This window comes from Diceros bicornis, unplaced genomic scaffold, assembly GCF_020826845.1.
Source record: "Diceros bicornis minor isolate mBicDic1 unplaced genomic scaffold, mDicBic1.mat.cur scaffold_73_ctg1, whole genome shotgun sequence".
NCBI lineage: Eukaryota > Metazoa > Chordata > Mammalia > Perissodactyla > Rhinocerotidae > Diceros > Diceros bicornis.
In genome coordinates this window covers 902,634-918,857 of record NW_026691615.1, presented here as the reverse complement: position 1 = coordinate 918,857, position 16,224 = coordinate 902,634, and the positions used below count along the sequence as shown (strand labels likewise).

The 16,224-nt window shown below is 63.3% G+C and overlaps 1 protein-coding gene across 3 annotated transcripts; it reads left to right on the top strand.

Moving 5' to 3' along the window:
- Positions 1-689: 689 nt before the first annotated feature.
- Positions 690-15,662, top strand: CAMSAP3 (calmodulin regulated spectrin associated protein family member 3). 3 transcript variants are annotated; one of them, XM_058537957.1, is made up of 18 exons: positions 690-870; positions 5,834-6,087; positions 7,329-7,451; positions 7,531-7,626; positions 8,694-8,741; positions 8,998-9,136; positions 9,747-9,886; positions 9,974-10,067; positions 10,139-10,193; positions 10,335-10,408; positions 10,721-10,790; positions 10,937-12,335; positions 13,494-13,633; positions 13,719-14,026; positions 14,487-14,586; positions 14,930-15,042; positions 15,123-15,241; positions 15,322-15,662. In XM_058537957.1, exons 1-18 carry the CDS (start codon positions 723-725, stop codon positions 15,625-15,627), a joined length of 3,726 nt encoding a protein of 1,241 aa, XP_058393940.1. In that variant the 5' UTR covers positions 690-722; the 3' UTR covers positions 15,628-15,662. The 3 variants fall into 3 exon arrangements, with proteins under 3 accessions (XP_058393940.1, XP_058393938.1, XP_058393939.1); XM_058537955.1 differs by having other exon boundaries at positions 10,886-12,335; XM_058537956.1 differs by lacking the exon at positions 8,694-8,741 and having other exon boundaries at positions 10,886-12,335.
- The last annotated feature ends 562 nt before the right edge of the window (positions 15,663-16,224 follow it).

Genomic DNA, 16,224 nt, shown 5'->3' with positions numbered 1-16,224 from the left:
CAAATACACACACTCACAAACCCACTGACAAAACACAGATACACGCGCGCTCACCACTCCTACATCCTCAGGATACAGACACCTACATAATACAAATCCTTGTACACACAACATACATGCAAAACACGGACACACACACGTACACGCGCTGTCACACACACCCAGATATGCACAAGCAGACACCCTCGAATACACTCATTCACCACCCCAATACATTCAGGGACGCACACACAGATACACATTCTTGATGCTCACAATACACAATCAGAAGCAGGTGCACCCACGCACACGCTGTCTACTGGCCAGAAGGACAAGCCCGCACAGATGCTCACACTCGCATCTCGGGAGACACACTTGGGCCAGCGCACACATCCGCAGACAGAGGGTCCCTCATCCTCTCCAGTGCACGCGCTCGCGCGCGCGCACACACAGACACACACACACTCCTCCGCAGCCCCCCGGCCACCACCGCAGTCCGGCCCGCCCCGCTCTGCGGCGGGGGGCGCGGCGAGGCGGGGGGACTCGATCGGGGGCCGGGGCCGGGGGCGGGGCGCACCTGGGCTCCGCCCCGGGGCGGGGCGACGCAGCGTCGCGAGCGCGAGCGGCCGCACCTGGCTCGGCGCGGCGGCGGCGGCGGCGGCGGCGGCGGCGGCCCGGGTGCGAGCGCGGCGCAGCCCAGCCCGAGCGAGCGCGGAGCGGGCGCCCGCAGCCCCGGCGCCGCCATGGTGGAGGCGGCGCCCCCCGGGCCCGGGCCGCTGCGGAGGACCTTTCTGGTGCCCGAGATCAAGTCGCTGGACCAGTACGATTTCTCGCGGGCCAAGGCGGCGGCCAGCCTGGCGTGGGTGCTGCGGGCCGCCTTCGGGGGCGCAGGTACCGGGTCGGGGGCGGCAGGTGCGGGGGGCGGAGCGCCGAGCCGGGGAGGCCGGGGCCGTGGGAACAATAGCGCCGATCGCCGGGGGTCCCTGGGCCGGGCCCGCCCCGCCGGGCCTCCGAGCTTCCTGCTCGGCCCGGCCGGTGGACTTTGCCCGCCGGGCTGCGGGAGCGCAGTGGGGGTGGGGCCGGCGGCCCAGCTCCGCGTGGGGACCCCGGCGTCCGGGCCTCCAGGTGAGCGCGGCGCCGTCTGCGGGCCGGCTGGGCTCTCCCAGTGCGGGCCTAGCCTGGCACGCCCGCCCCCCTTTGCACACTCACATCACGCGCCCGCCAGGACCCCCCCACACACACCACCCCACAGCCCGGACACACACCCCGCGTCGGGCCTGCCTGCGCTGCCGGCGGCCAGGGGAGCTCCGGGCACCCCCTCTTGCGCCTCCATGGCTCCGGCCAGCGGCTGGCAGCTGTGACTTATTGCCTCATTTTGCCTAGCAGGCGGGCGAGCCCGGGAGAAGGGAAATGGCTTATCCAAGATCGCCCGGGGTGGGGGCCCAGGTGCAGGGCCTTCTCTCACTGGGGCAGACCCTCCAGTCCCTCCCCCAGGCCCACATGTGTGAAAAACTCAGGCCACCCCAAGAGGGAGGAGTCGGGTGGGTCCCCAGGATCTGAGGCCCTGGGCAGGCTCAGTCAGGGCCCCAGGCCAGAGCTGGGAGCCAGGGCCTGGCGGTGGAGAAGACCGGGTTAATTAAGGTCTGGGCCCTCCTAGGGGGATGCCCTGCTCTCCGCCTGGTCCTGCCCCACTGGTCTTGGCACCAGCTGGGCACAGCCCATCCCCCCTCAGTGGCCTTCCCAGATCAACCTGTTCTGGGTGTGGGTCTCGGTGACAGCTGTCCATCTCCTGGTTCCGCTTCTGCCTGGCTCTCTCTCTCATGCAGGGCCCACTCTGGGGCCTGCCTACCCCCCAGGATCTGCTTGAGGAAGAAAGAGGGTGGGAGGAGGGACCCAGGTGGGCCCCAGCCCCCCACATCCCAGCTTATGAGGCCACAGAGGGCTCCACTGACTTTGGGAATCAGAGTTGGATTTGCGTCCAGCTCCACCAGAATGTGGAGGGATTATCGCAATTCTCTTAAGCGTCTGCTTCCCGCTCTGTAAAGGAAGGCGTCCACTCATGTATTTATCCATTTTGCAAATGTCAGCGGGGCACCCACTAAGTGCTGGGGCAGAGCTTGGGCTATGGTACAAGGCTGCCAGGAGGCGGAAGGGAGAAACTGACCACAGGATTCTTCGTGCTGTGTCTGGCACATGTATACGCTACACGGATGCTCGCTGTCGCCGTGATCGGTGGTAGTGTTTTTATTAATAATATAAATATTATTCATCGTCCCCTGGCCAGGGGACAGAGCAGAAATTACTGTCCCATTTTGCAGAAAGGAAAGTGAGGTCCCCTGCAGAGATGCCCCCAGCTGACCCAGCTCCCTGTGCTGTGTGACACCCTCCCTGAGGGTCAAGTTCAACCTGTCCCCCACCCGCCTTCTCTAAACAGAGCCGGGGCTGAGGAAGGTGGGACGCCAGCCCTGAGAGAGGAGCAGAGCTCTGCTCGATTCAGGAACTCTGGGACTGTTGGGTGCCAGGCCTGTGCTGGGCACTCAGGATGGAGAGAGAGGGCAGGGATGGACGCGGGAGAGAGGGGGATGGGACATGAAACCAGATCACCCATGCTTAAAGTGATGAGGTCTGTGATATAGAGGTGTGCAGCGGGGCCTGGAGGAGGAAGTCCCTGAAATCTGGGGTGGGGAGGAGAAGGGAAGGCTCCCCAGAGGAGGGAGGGTTTGAATCTTGAGGGATGTGTAGGAGTTTGCCAGGGGGAGAAGACCACCTCTGCAAAGGCCTAAGGTGTGGACCAACAGGGAGTTAGTTCTCTGAGAAGAATGTGCATCCCAGTGGTGGCCAGGGGAGGTGGGAGATAAGGGAGGCCTCTCAAGCTGTAGGTGGGGATCTGAAGGCCCTAGGGAGCCATGGAAGGTGTTAGGGGACTTGACAAGATGAGATATGCAGTTGCCCAGGGGGAATAGTGGCTGGGGGAAGGGGTAGTTCTGGTGGCCCCAAGGCACAGGTATGAGGAGGCTAGATAGGAATGCAGGCAGGTGGGCTCAGCAGAATTCAAGCTTAGAGATAAGGAAGGGTGCCATCTTTAAGCACGTTTGGGAAACACCGCGTGCAGTCCTTTATGCCTTGAGAACATCAGTGTGATGTGTGAGAAAGTGGGTACACGTCGGCTCAGCCTTTTACTAGCTGCGTGATCCTGGGCAAGTCATGTGAGCTCTCTGGTCCTTAATTTTCTCACCTGTACAGTGGGGATAAGAATAAACATCGTAAGCATTCAAGGAGAAATGCGTTTAAGGTGATCGTGGTGTGAGTAAATGCCGCTGGGCTGTAGAGCTGTGCTGTCCCATAGCGTAGCCACGAGCGACATGTGGCTGGTCCAAATCGTGACGTGCTGTCAATGTAAAGTATGCGGTGGCTTCTGAAGACTTGCTACAAAAAAGAGAATGGGAAATATGTTTTTATATTGATGACATATTGCAATGATAACATTTTGGATGTATATTGGGTTAAATATATTGCTAAATGAATGTTACTTGTTTCTTTTTTAATGAGGCGACTAGAAAGTTGAAACCTACATATGTGGATTACATTATATTTCTGTTGGACAGCCCGGCTCTATGGTAAATGCTCAATAAAGATTTTGTAGTATAGAGTGGCAGTTGTCAACTGGGGACGATTTTGCCTCTTAGGAGTCGTTTGGCGGTGTCTGGAGACATTTTTGGTTGTCACTACTAGGGAGGAGCGTGCTACTGGCATCTAGTGAGTAGAGACTAGAGATTCAGCTAAATGTCTATATAACGCACCAGACAGCCCACCCCACCCACCACCCAACACAAAGAATCAGCCTGCCTCAAATGCAAATAGTGCCAAGGTGAAGAAACACTGGCATGGAGTTAGTGCTTGATAAGCATCGGCTATCAGTAGGCTCTTACTCACGTTTTTCCTCTTCTTGAAGGCTCTGACAAGTCCTGCAGGAAAGAAACTTGTTTAATTTTGCTGATGGGAGCAGGAAATGACCAGCTGCTGGGGAGATAGGGAGGAGGGTTTGGCTTCGCGAGACACTGGGAGGTTGAAACCAGACGACAATTGGATGTTGGAGGGGAGAATGAAGGAGGAGGGATGGTGATTACTCACTGCGACAAGGACAGAGAAGGAACGGTTCCAAGTAAGTTGCTGAGGATTATGAGAGATGCCCAGAGGGCAGTGGGACGCACGCCTGGGCTGCTGCAGGTGGCAGTACTCAGATGGCCGTGGAAGCCATCATAGTGGCGGGGGGCGGGGGAGCATGTCCATGTACTAAGCTGCTCAGAGTCAGGAGCCCCACACTGAAGTGGCATGGGGGAGGAGGCCAGGCTTGAAGGGTGGGAGAGAGAAAAAGATGGGAAGCTGGGAGATGCCAGGGGGGAAAGGTTTTCGGAAGAAGGAGGTGTCGGGCAGAGAGCCCAGGCGAGATGTGGGCCCACGGCTGTGCGTTGGATGGCCACGGGTGGCCTTGGGGAGGCTGGGAGCGAGGCGAGCAGGAGCCGGATCCGGGAGGTTGGGGCGGGGGCAGGGCAGAAGGAAGCTAGAGGACTCTTTCAAGGAGCTGAACTGGAGTGGCAGAGCGGGCACCACTCTCCACAGAAGTGGGGCGTTAAGTGGGGAAGGAGCTGGGGCAGAGAGGGACTGAAGGCGAGGCTGCCTGAGTCCTTGTGGGTGAGGGCAGGCGGGTCTCTGGGAGCATTGCTGAGGAAGGTCTGGTATGTCACGTTCAAATGCTTCTAAGCACTAGAATCCTGGCCCCATTCTTTCAAACACACAGAACCCCAATATACAAAATAGCTGCTCTGATTAGAATAAGAGTCGAGGCCTCCCCGGAAGACCCCCATGAGGGCAGGTCCCCCCGTGTTGGCCTCAGTCACCTCCTTCTCGACCTCCTCGGATTTTCTTGGTGGCTTATTCTGATCTTTCTTCTCCGCACCCTTGGGTCCTACTTGGGGCTGTGCCACCCACCTCCCCCTCCACGTGGGGCTTCCTCAGGCCTCTTCCCACCCTGCCTGTCTCATTCAGTGTTCTCGGGATATGATCTCACCGCTCTCCTAAGCTGCAGGCCCTCCCACCCAGTTACCCTCCCTGCTGCCCTGCCTGTACCCCCATGTCAGCCACCACCTTCTTCCCCCCACCTTCCCCTCACACCCCATGCGGCCCTGGGCATCTCCCTCTCCCTCCCCCACCTCATCCCTTCAGTCACCAGGTTCAGACCACTCACGCCTCTCAAGGTGTCTGCAGTGCATCCACTTCCCCCATTCTGTGCCCTTCCAGCCGGCCCCCCACTCCACAGCTCATCCCACCCCGATCTCTAAGCTGAGAGGGTGTAGGGTCTGCTTCAGGCCTGGGTTTGATTCCCAGCCGAGTTACTAACTGTGCCCTAGCCACTTCTTCCTAAGGTGGCTGTAAGGTGTAAAGGAGTCCACACAGGTCATGGGGGCACCCAAGGAGATGGATTGAAGGATATTGTCATTATTATTCTTGGGAGGTGGGGAGCCTACTAGACCATTTTCCCCCAGACCCTGCCTAGCCGGTCTGCACAACGTACCCTCCGGGTCCAAGAGCCTGCCAGCTCCCTGAGGTCCTGTGCAGTCTCCCACCTCCTGGCCTTTGAATGTGCAGGCCCCTCTGCCTGGAACACCATCAGCCCTCCTCTGGCAAATTCCTACACACCTGGGAGTTACGTCTCAGCCTGGGCCCCACTCTCCCTTGCTGGTGCCATCCTCCCTAGTTCAGACCCCTGCCCCTTAATTGGAGCCATATGATTGTAGGGGGGGTGCCCAGTGGACTTGACCTGCCTCACCACCCCCCACCCCCCTCGCCCCCCCAGAGCATGTGCCCTCGGAGCTGTGGGAGCCCTTCTACACGGACCAGTATGCGCAGGAGCACGTGAAGCCCCCCGTGACGCGCCTGCTGCTGTCTGCAGAGCTCTACTGCCGGGCCTGGCGCCAGGCGCTGCCGCAGCTCGAAACACCCCCCAGCCCCTCTGCGTTACTGGCCCTGCTGGCGCGGAGGGGCACAGTGCCCGCACTGCCCGAGCGCCCAGTGCAGGAGGCCGACCTGAGGCACCAGCCCATGCTCATGGTAGGCCCCGTCCCTGCCCATCAGGCCCCGCCCAGCAGGCCTGGCTCCTCCCCTCACTGCTCCTCCCGCCAGGCATGGCTCCTCCCCTCAAGGCTCCTCCTACCAGGCATGGATCCTCCCCTCAGGGCTCCTCCCACCAGGCATGGCTCCTCCCCTCAGGGCTCCTCCCACCAGGCATGGATCCTCCCCTCAGGGCTCCTCCCACCAGGCATGGCTCCTCCCCTCAAGGCTCTGCCACCAGGCATGGATCCTCCCCTCAGGGCTCCTCCCACCAGGCATGGATCCTCCCCCACTGCTCCACCCACCAGGCATGGCTTCTCCCCTCGGGGCTCCTCCCACCAGGCATGGATCCTCCCCTCAGGGCTCCTCCCACCAGGCATGGATCCTCCCCCACTGCTCCACCCACCAGGCATGGCTTCTCCCCTCGGGGCTCCTCCCACCAGGCATGGCTCCTCCCCTAGTGCTCCACCCACCAGGCATGGCTCCTCCCCTCAAGGCTCTGCCACCAGGCATGGATCCTCCCCTCAGGGCTCCTCCCACCAGGCATGGATCCTCCCCCACTGCTCCACCCACCAGGCATGGCTTCTCCCCTCGGGGCTCCTCCCACCAGGCATGGCTCCTCCCCTAGTGCTCCACCCACCAGGCATGGCTCCTCCCCTCAAGGCTCTGCCACCAGGCATGGATCCTCCCCTCAGGGCTCCTCCCACCAGGCATGGCTCCTCCCCTCAAGGCTCTGCCACCAGGCATGGATCCTCCCCTCAGGGCTCCTCCCACCAGGCATGGAGCCTCCCCTCAGGGCTCCTCCCACCAGGCATGGATCCTCCCCCACTGCTCCACCCACCAGGCATGGCTTCTCCCCTCGGGGCTCCTCCCACCAGGCATGGCTCCTCCCCTAGTGCTCCACCCACCAGGCATGGCTCCTCCCCTCAAGGCTCCTCCTACCAGGCTTGGCTCCTCCCGATAGGCACTCCCCTAGCCCTTGAAGACCTGCCTACATGGCCCACCTGATCCTAAGGCCTAGTTTGTGACCTCAAAGGCCGGCCCACCTGGAGTGCTCTTCCTGGACATCCATCCTGGTGTCTTCCTTGAGGCCCCACCCACTAACCTTGGCCACGCCCCTCAAGCCCCTCCCATTTGGAGCCCCTCTCACCTCCAGGTTCTTCCTCTTACTTCTGCATGGGAGGCGGAGGAGAGCCTCCATCCCTCGCCCTGGTGTCACCCTTCAGCCTTTGCCCCCACAGGGAGCCCACCTAGCTGTCATTGACGCTCTCATGGTTGCCTTCGCCTTGGAGTGGACAAAGACGGTGCCTGGTCCCTTGGCCCTGGCCAGCTTGGAGCACAAGCTCCTTTTCTGGGTGGACACGGTAGGTGGGGTTGGGCTGGGATGGGCCCGGGGCCAGGATCGCCCAGTGACCGGAACACTGACCTCTCCCTGGTCCCCAGACCATCCGGCGGCTGCAGGAGAAGACGGAACAGGAAGCCGCCCAGAGGGCATCTCCCTCGGCCCCTGCAGATGGGGTGGCCCCGGCACAGCCCTCGGTGAGGCTAGGGCGATGGATGGAGGGAAGACCAGATGATCAGAGGGCTGAGTGGGCAGGGCGGGGCTGCGCCTCGAGGCCATCCTGCATTGGGGGGGCTGGAGGTGACTCTCTCTCTCTCTGCCCTCTCCCCTCTCCTCTGTGCCCGCTCCTGCTGTTCTCTTCTCTGCCTCTCTGGCATCAGTGCCCCACACGCTGGTACTGGAAGCTGGTTCCTGTAAGTGGGGCTGTCTCTTCGCCCCGTCTGCCTGCCCCGCTTGTCGCTTTGTCTGTGTGTCTGTTTCTGCCTGCCTGTCTGCTCCCTCTCCTACATCCCCCAGCTGTGAGCAAAGGAGGTGGGACCCCAGCCCCCTGTGAACCAAGAGCAGGGAGTGTCCCCGCTGTTAACTGAGAGGGCAGACCCTTCTCTAGTTTCCTGACAGCGGGGATAGGTCTCCCTTGCCGTTAGTCAGCAGGGCGGAGCTCCTGCCGCTTGTCCCCCTTAGCCGAGGTCGGGAGACCTCCGGCGCTACTGAAGGGAGGACCCTAGCCCATCAGACATGTGGATCCAGGCCCTCAATGGGCAGGGCACATGGAGATCCCTCTAGCCAAGAGGAAGACCTTCAAACCCACAAGAGGGCAGAATATTCCAGCTTCCCAAGGACAGATCCCAGCTTTGCGGTGGGGATGTGTCCATCCATTAAGCACAAGGGAAAAGTGACCGCTGCGATGGGGGAGAGGGTTGGGGCTGGATGGGGTTCCTGCCTTTGCTCACTCCAGGGCCTCCTTCCCCCCACCCTGGGGCCTGGGTTGGGGGTTCCTCTCCTGCCTACCTGCTTCTGCATCCCATCCCTGAGCTGGGGCCTGGGTCTTTGGGGGGCCAGATTTCCTGCATGGGAGGCTGCTCTGTGGGGTCCCTCCGGGCTGGGAGGAGCTGGGGTCCCAAAGCCGGCCAGAGTGCAGTCAGGGAGCTGGACGGCCAGGGCTCACGACAAGGGTCAGGGCTCCCCTCTCCCCCCGGAGGTGTGCTTGGGGGCCAGCAAGTCAGCACCCCTCCCGCCCCGCTGACGGCTGCTCCTCTCCCCCCAGCACGCAATTGCCTTCTGTTTGAAGGAGTCGGGGAGCAAACCCCCCATGGTAACGTATCCCCCACCCCGGGGTCCCAGGAGTCCCTGCCCCCAGCCCCCCGCTGCTGGCCTGGCTGCTCGCAGACACCTCCTCTGCCTCTCGCTGCTGCCCTTCCCCTGCTCCAGGCTGGCCCCCCACTCTGGCTCTGGGGCCCCCGGCTTCACGCCCCCTCGTGGCGGAAACCCCAGGCCTCCCCACCCAGCCTGCATGACCGCTGACCTGGGGGCCGGCCAGACCTCTGACCTGACCCTGCTCCCATCCACAGATCCGATATCGCAAGGACCGTGCTGTGGCTCGACGCTCCCCCTGCTTTCCAACGGTGACTGGCCTCCAGGACCTGGCGAGTGGGGCCGCACTGGCCGCCACAATCCATTGCTATTGTCCCCAGCTGTTGCGACTTGAGGGTGAGTGAATGGGCCCTTGGGAGCCTGGCGTCCTAAGACCCAGCACCCAGGCCTCTGTCCCCAGAGCGTCACAGTGATTACGAGCACAGCCTCCAGAATCGGCAGATCTGGGTTTGAACCTCTCCCTCTAATTAGCTGTGTGACCTTACACAAGTGTCTAAACCTCTCTGCACTTCATATAATTCATTCCTGCAGCAAATATTTATAGAGTGTGAACTGTGTGCCAGACCCCATTTTAGGCTCTGGGGATCTAGCGAGAACTGTACAGACCCGTTCCTGACCTAAGGGGGTTCAACTCCTAGTTGGGAGAGAAAGGCAATAAGTTCATCCAGAAGAACATTCTGGATGTTACTTGCCCTGAAGGCGCTGGGTGATCAGGAAGAGCTTTTTGAGTTGAGTTCTTGGGGTACTAATGCTCTGGGCAGTGGGAATAGCAGAAGCAAAGGCCCGAGGAACAGCCTATCACCTAACACCTTGTGAAGGGCACCTGGTAGGGGGCCCGGCCCACAGGAGGTCCTCCATGTATTCTGGCTGCCGTGCCCTCGCTTCCCCGGGGCCCTGTTCTCCTTCCCCTAGAATAGTCGGGGACCCAAGCGTCCTGTCCCTACAGAGGTGTGCCTCAAAGACCCCATGTCTGTGGCGGACAGCCTGTACAACCTCCAGCTGGTGCAGGATTTCTGCGCCTCCCGTCTTCCTCGCGGCTGCCCGCTGTCCCTCGAAGACCTGCTGTATGTCCCACCGCCCCTTAAGGTAAGGCCGTCTCGGGGCCTCAAGGCGGGTGTCCAGGGCTGTGGGTCCCTGGACCCACAGGTTGCTGACCCTGCCTTCCCTGCCCAGATCAACCTGGTGGTGCTGCTAGCCGAGATGTTCATGTGCTTTGAGGTGCTGAAACCCGACTTCGTCCAGGCCAAAGACCTGCCTGACGGTCACGGTGAGCCCGGCCCTGGGTCCGGGCGGGGGTGGGGAGGCCAAGCCCTGCCTGACCCTCTCTCTGTGCTGCAGCCGCCTCCCCCCAGGCTGCGGAGGCCTCCACCCCTCAGAACAGCAGTGGCAGCAGGTACTGTTCCCCCGGTGGGTGGAACCACCATGACGGGCTCCTCCACCGGGCTGGGCGCTGGGACGTGGCTGGGCTGCTCTGGTTTCCACCCTGGGAGAGGCGAGGGAGGGAGTCCCGAGGCTGACGTGCATCTCTTGGCAGGTCTCCTGTCTTCAACTTCCGCCACCCACTCCTGTCACCTGGCGGCCCACAGTCCCCACTCCGCGGATCCACAGGTGAGGGCGGGGGGTGGCTCGTCAGTGGAGATCCTCACCCAAAGACTGCCCCAGCTGGCCTCATGTTGTCTCTCTGACACATCCATTGGGTCCCTCTGGCACCTGAATGACCCCGTGGTGACATTCATTGACCCCCACAGTGACCTCCCCAGTGACTTGGCAGGAACCCCTGGTGACACCAAATGGCCCCCAGCTATCCACCCACATAATGACCCATCAGTGACTCACCCAGTGACACCTCTGGCTGACCTCACCCAGGGTCCCCAGTGAGTCCATAGTGACCGCTGAGTGACACTCACTGCCCCTCCGCAGGCTCGCTGAAGTCCTCCCCGTCCATGTCCCACATGGAGGCCCTCGGCAAGGCCTGGAACCGTCAGCTCAGGTGAGCGCATCTCAGGGGCCCCAGTGGTGGAGTGGGCTGGGCCAGGGTGGGGCCGGGCTCGTCCCAGGGGCTGACCCCTCCCTCCGGCCGCCCAGCCGTCCCCTTTCCCAGGCTGTGTCGTTCAGCACCCCCTTTGGCCTGGACAGCGACGTGGACGTCGTCATGGGAGACCCGGTCCTGCTCCGCTCTGCCAGCTCGGACAGCCTGGGCCCTCCGCGCTCTGTGCCGGCCCGGACCCCCGCCCAGCCAGCCCCGGAGCCTGGTGACCTGCCAACCATCGAGGAGGCTCTGCAGATCATCCACAGTGCAGAGCCCCGGCTGCTCCCGGATGGGGCTGCCGACGGCAGCTTCTACCTCCACTCCCCCGAGGGGCCCTCCAAACCGCCACTGGCCTCCCCCTACCCACCTGAGGGGGCCTCCAAACCACTGCCCGACGGGCCCACCAAAGCACCTGCCTACTTGCCCCACCCGGAGGGCCCCTTGAAACCGTCCCCCTGCCCAGCCGGGGAGGTATCGAAACTGCCGGCCCTGTCTGAGGGCTCCCCGAAGGCGGCAGCTTCGTCCCCAGCAGCCAGCAACTCAGAAGTGAAGATGACCAGCTTTGCTGAGCGCAAGAAGCAGCTGGTGAAGGCAGAGACCGAGGCCGGGTCCCCAGTGGCCCCCTCAGTGGCCCCGGAGGCCCTGAGCTCAGAGATGAGTGAGCTTGGAGCCCGGCTGGAGGAGAAACGCCGAGCCATAGAAGCGCAGAAGCGGCGGATCGAGGCCATCTTTGCCAAGCACCGCCAGCGGCTGGGCAAGAGCGCCTTCCTGCAGGTGCAGCCCCGGGAGGCCGGAGGGGAGGCGGAGGAGGGCCCGGCCTCCGGTGGGGAGCGGCCGGCAGGCGAGGGCCAGGGCGAGCCGTCTCCACGGCCCAAGGCAGTGACCTTCTCCCCAGAACTGGGCCCGGTGCCCCCCGAGGGGCTGGGGGACTACAATCGGGCCGTCAGCAAGCTGAGCGCCGCCCTGAGCTCGCTACAGCGGGACATGCAGAGGCTCACGGACCAGCAGCAGCGGCTCCTGGCCCCGCCCGAGGCCCCCGCGCCTGCCCCGCCACCTGCCGCGTGGGTCATCCCTGGCCCCACAACGGGTCCCAAAGCCGCATCCCCCAGCCCTGCCCGGCGCGCCCCGGCCGCCCGGCGCAGCCCCGGGCCCGGCCCCAGCCCGACGCCCCGCAGCCCGAAGCACGCGCGGCCAGCGGAGCTGCGGCTGGCGCCCCTGACCAGGGTGCTCACGCCTCCCCACGACGTCGACAGCCTCCCCCACCTGCGCAAGTTCTCGCCGAGCCAGGTGCCCGTGCAGACGCGTTCCTCCATCCTCCTGGCGGAGGGGCCACCTCCCGAGGAGCCTGTGGCCCGGCCCGGCCTCATCGAGATCCCCCTGGGCAGCCTAGAAGAGCCCCCGGCTGAGGACGAGGGAGACGGGAGCCCCCCTGGTGCTGAGGACTCCTTAGAGGAGGAGGCCTCTTCAGAGGGAGAGCCCCGGGCTGGGCTGGGCTTCTTCTATAAGGTGAGTCACCTGAGCAGATGGGGGGAGAGGCTGGGGGCATGGGGGGGGAGACGGACAGCCAGGGAGTGGGGAGATGGGTCGGGGGGTGGATAGGCAGGTGGGTGGACAGGTGGTCGGATGGATAGGGCCTTCCCGATGGATGGACAAGTGGATGGACAGAAGGTGTGTGGATGGATGGGTGGGTAGCCAGGTGGGAGTCGGCAGACAGACAGACAAGGTGTGGGTGGCCAGATGGACAGATAGATGGAGTGGGTGATGGACAAACAGGACTAGGGTCTCCCATGGCATCTCCCTCTTGCTCTCTCCCTGACTTCACACCCCTGCCCCCGACTCCCGGCATGGCCCCTCCAGTTCCCCCTCCAGACCCTCTTCCATGACGGGTCACTCTTCTCCATCCTCATGGCACCCCCAGCCTGGGCCGCCGTCTCTCACCTGGACACCTGCAGTCACGTCCTGACGGGTCTCTACTGCCCACCCCCTCACCAGACGCCAATCCCTAGCCTTTTTCAACTGAGAACCAGAGGGATTTTTTTTTGACGCAAATTGTCTCGTCTCTATTTGAAACGCTTCTGTAGCCCCCTTGCTGTTAGAATAAAAATCCTTCCCATGGCCTTAGGCTCTGTTCACCTCTGGGCTGGCCTGTGCCATTCTCCTCAGCTCTGTGTTCCAGCCACAGTGACCTCTGTGCTGTTCCACCCCCCAGCCAGGCTTGTTCTGGCCCCAGGGCCTTTGCACTTGCTGTTCCCTGTGCCTGGACAGCTCTCCTCACCCCTCACCCCCACCCAGTTAAGTCCTCCTGTCATTCTCTGGGGTTGCTTCCTCCAGGAAGTCTCGCTTGGTGCCCCCAGGCCAGGATAGGTTCCTCCCTGCAGTGCAGATGGGTAGCTGTTTCTGCGAGTGTTCACCACTGTTGGTGTGACCCTAGATCATCTTCCCCACTGGTTAAGTGCTTCATGTGAGCAGCACTAGGTCTGCCCTGGTCCCTGTTGTACCCCAGTACCCAGCATGGGGCTGTGCATCAAGTAGGCGCCGACTAAATGCCTTCAGAACAATTACAAAATCCAAAGGACATGTGAGTGGCTGGCAGGCTGGGTGGACAAAGATCAGACTCCAGCTGTGCTGGGAGGGACGGCCAGCTGGACTCGTGCCCGCCCCCAGGATGAAGACAAGCCCGAGGACGAGATGGCCCAGAAGCGGGCCAGTCTGCTGGAGCGGCAGCAGCGGCGGGCAGAGGAGGCGCGGCGGCGGAAGCAGTGGCAGGAGGCCGAGAAGGAGCAGCGGAGGGAGGAGGCTGCGCGGTGAGGCTGGGCCCGGCGCGGGGACCCCTGCCACCAGCCACCCTGCCACCCTGTGACCTCTCTGCTTCCTTCCCTCCATCTGCAGGCTGGCCCAGGAGGAGGCGGCCCCCAGTCCCCCGGCCCCCACAGCTCCCGTGGCCCCTGCAGCCACTCCGGCCCCTGCTGCCCGGGCCCCGGCCGAAGAGGAGGTGGGCCCCCGGCGGGGGGAGTTCACGCGGCTCGAGTATGAACGCCGGGCCCAGCTGAAGCTGATGGATGACCTGGATAAGGTGCTGCGGCCCCGGGCAGCGGGGACAGGGGGGCCAGGCCGGGGCGGGCGGAGGGCCCCCCGGCCACGCTCTGGTTGCTGTGATGACTCGGCCCTGGCGAGAAGCCCAGCCCGCGGCCTGCTGGGTGAGGACCCTGGGGCCGGGGCCTGCCCAGCACCCCTTCCAGGGCTTGCTGAGTGAGGCCCCCGTGGGTATGTGGGGAGGGGGAGGAGACATCCGCAGGGGGGCGGGGGGGCTGGTGAGAGGGATGTGGAGGGCCGCAGTGTGGGGGCAGAGGTGTTGGGCAGAGCTGGCCCAGAGTTCTCTCCTCGGCTTAATGATGAGACCCCCCGAGGATGTTTGGGGGCGAGGGATTTCCCGTGGGAACTGACCCTGTGCTGCTTCCCCACAGCCTGCTGGGCAAAGCCCCTTCCCCCATAGGCGTGGGAGGAAGGGAGTGAGTCTCAAGTGGGGTGCACGGGGTGAGGGTCTTGGGCAGGGCTGACCCCATGTTCCCCGCCCAGCCTGCCAGGTAAGGCCCCCGGGGCATTTGTGGAGGTAGGGGGGCCGCGGGTGGGGCCTGAGCCAGTGTCCTCTACTCCCAGGCTCTCGGCTCAGCAAGGTCTACTCCCAGTCCACCCTGTCACTGTCAACCGTGGCCAACGAGGCCCCCAGTAACCTAGGCGTGAGGAGGCCCACGTCTCGGTGAGTTCAGCCTGGGCAGCTGGTGTGTGTGTGTGTGACGAGTGTGGTGTGGCACGAGTGTGTGTCTGTGTCACCGGAGGGATGAAAGACCACATTCGTGTGCAAGTGGGATCATCTGCACCTGACACAGGGCCGAGGAACAAGCCTCTGTGCACCTGGGGGAGTGTGGAGCGTGCCCGAGGCTGGGAGAGCGCGAGGGGGCACTTGTGAGGATATGCGACACATGTGTACATCTCCCCATCTGCAGAATGTTCTGGGCTTGCCCCTTCCCTGGTCCCGCTGCATGCTGGGAGGCTTCACCCGCCACTGACCGCCTCCCCATCCCCTCCCCTCCCCGCTGCAGGGCTCCGTCCCCATCGGGCCTCATGTCCCCGAGCCGCCTGCCTGGGAGCCGAGATCGCGACTGGGAGAACGGCAGCAACGCCTCCTCCCCGGCGTCGGTGCCCGAGTACACAGGTAGGTGGGTGAGCAAGGGGTGGCGAGCACCGCCCCCTCCCTGTCCCCTGGTCATCCCCGCTGACCGCCCCGCCCCCCAGGTCCGCGGCTGTACAAGGAGCCCAGCGCCAAGTCCAACAAGTTCATCATCCACAACGCGCTGTCGCACTGCTGCTTGGCGGGCAAGGTGAACGAGCCACAGAAGAACCGCATTCTCGAGGTGAGCCCGCGCCGGGGTGTGCGGGCCGGCGGGCGGGGCGGGGGCCCCTGCGGGGCCGGCTAACTCCTGCCGCCCACCAGGAAATCGAGAAGAGCAAGGCCAACCACTTCCTGATCCTCTTCCGCGACTCAAGCTGCCAGTTCCGGGCCCTCTACACACTGTCAGGGGAGACGGAGGAGCTGTCGCGGCTGGCGGGCTACGGTCCCCGGACAGTCACGCCCGCCATGGTCGAGGGCATCTACAAGTACAACTCGGACCGCAAGCGCTTCACCCAGATCCCCGCCAAGACCATGTCCATGAGCGTGGATGCCTTCACCATCCAGGGACACCTCTGGCAGAGCAAGAAGCCCACTACTCCCAAGAAGGGCGGCAGCACCCCCAAATAGCCCTGTCCCGGGCGGGCTGGCCGCCACCCTCCCGGAGGACAGCCAGTAGGCATTCCTGGGGCCTGTCTGTCCCCGACCTTGTCTGGGTGGGGCTGGCGTCTCCACCCTCTAACTTCCGTCCCGTCCTGCTGTGGGGGCTGAGCTGGGAGGTTCAGGGACTCAGGGCTCAGCTCGGTCCCCTGTCCGTCCTCCCCACCTTGAATAAAATAATTTAAAGAGAGCTTGAATGCTGGTTGGCACCGCCCCGAGGCTGGCTGGGGCGCTCGGTGACATCTCTGCCGGCGGGTTTTCCATGCTCGCTGGCCGTTTCCTGTCTCCTGTTTGCTCTGGAACCTACTCCGGCCTCTCCTCCGCCCCCTCGACGGCCCTGACGCAGCTCCTGCCAAGGTCTGTCATCCTTCCCTGCCAACGCCCCTTCAATGACCTCCTGGCACATGAGGCTCTGACTGGCCCTCCTCGCCCGTGGCCTCCCCGCCCCACCTTGCTTCATCTTCCTCCTCCATCGGCCTGTTGTTATCGGCCTCGCCTGGCATTTGGCCAACTGCTAAACTCGCTCTTCTCTCCTCCAGCCGCCGGCCTATGTTCCTAGGTTCGGTT

Coding starts and splice junctions, on each gene's coding strand:
- CAMSAP3 (XM_058537955.1), top strand. CDS start 723: ATGGTGGAGGCGGCGCCCCCCGGGCCCGGGCCGCTGCGGAGGACCTTT. Junction 871..5,833: donor GGCCGCCTTCGGGGGCGCAG/GTACCGGGTCGG, acceptor TCGCCCCCCCAG/AGCATGTGCCCTCGGAGCTG. Junction 14,587..14,929: donor GTGAGGAGGCCCACGTCTCG/GTGAGTTCAGCC, acceptor TCCCCGCTGCAG/GGCTCCGTCCCCATCGGGCC.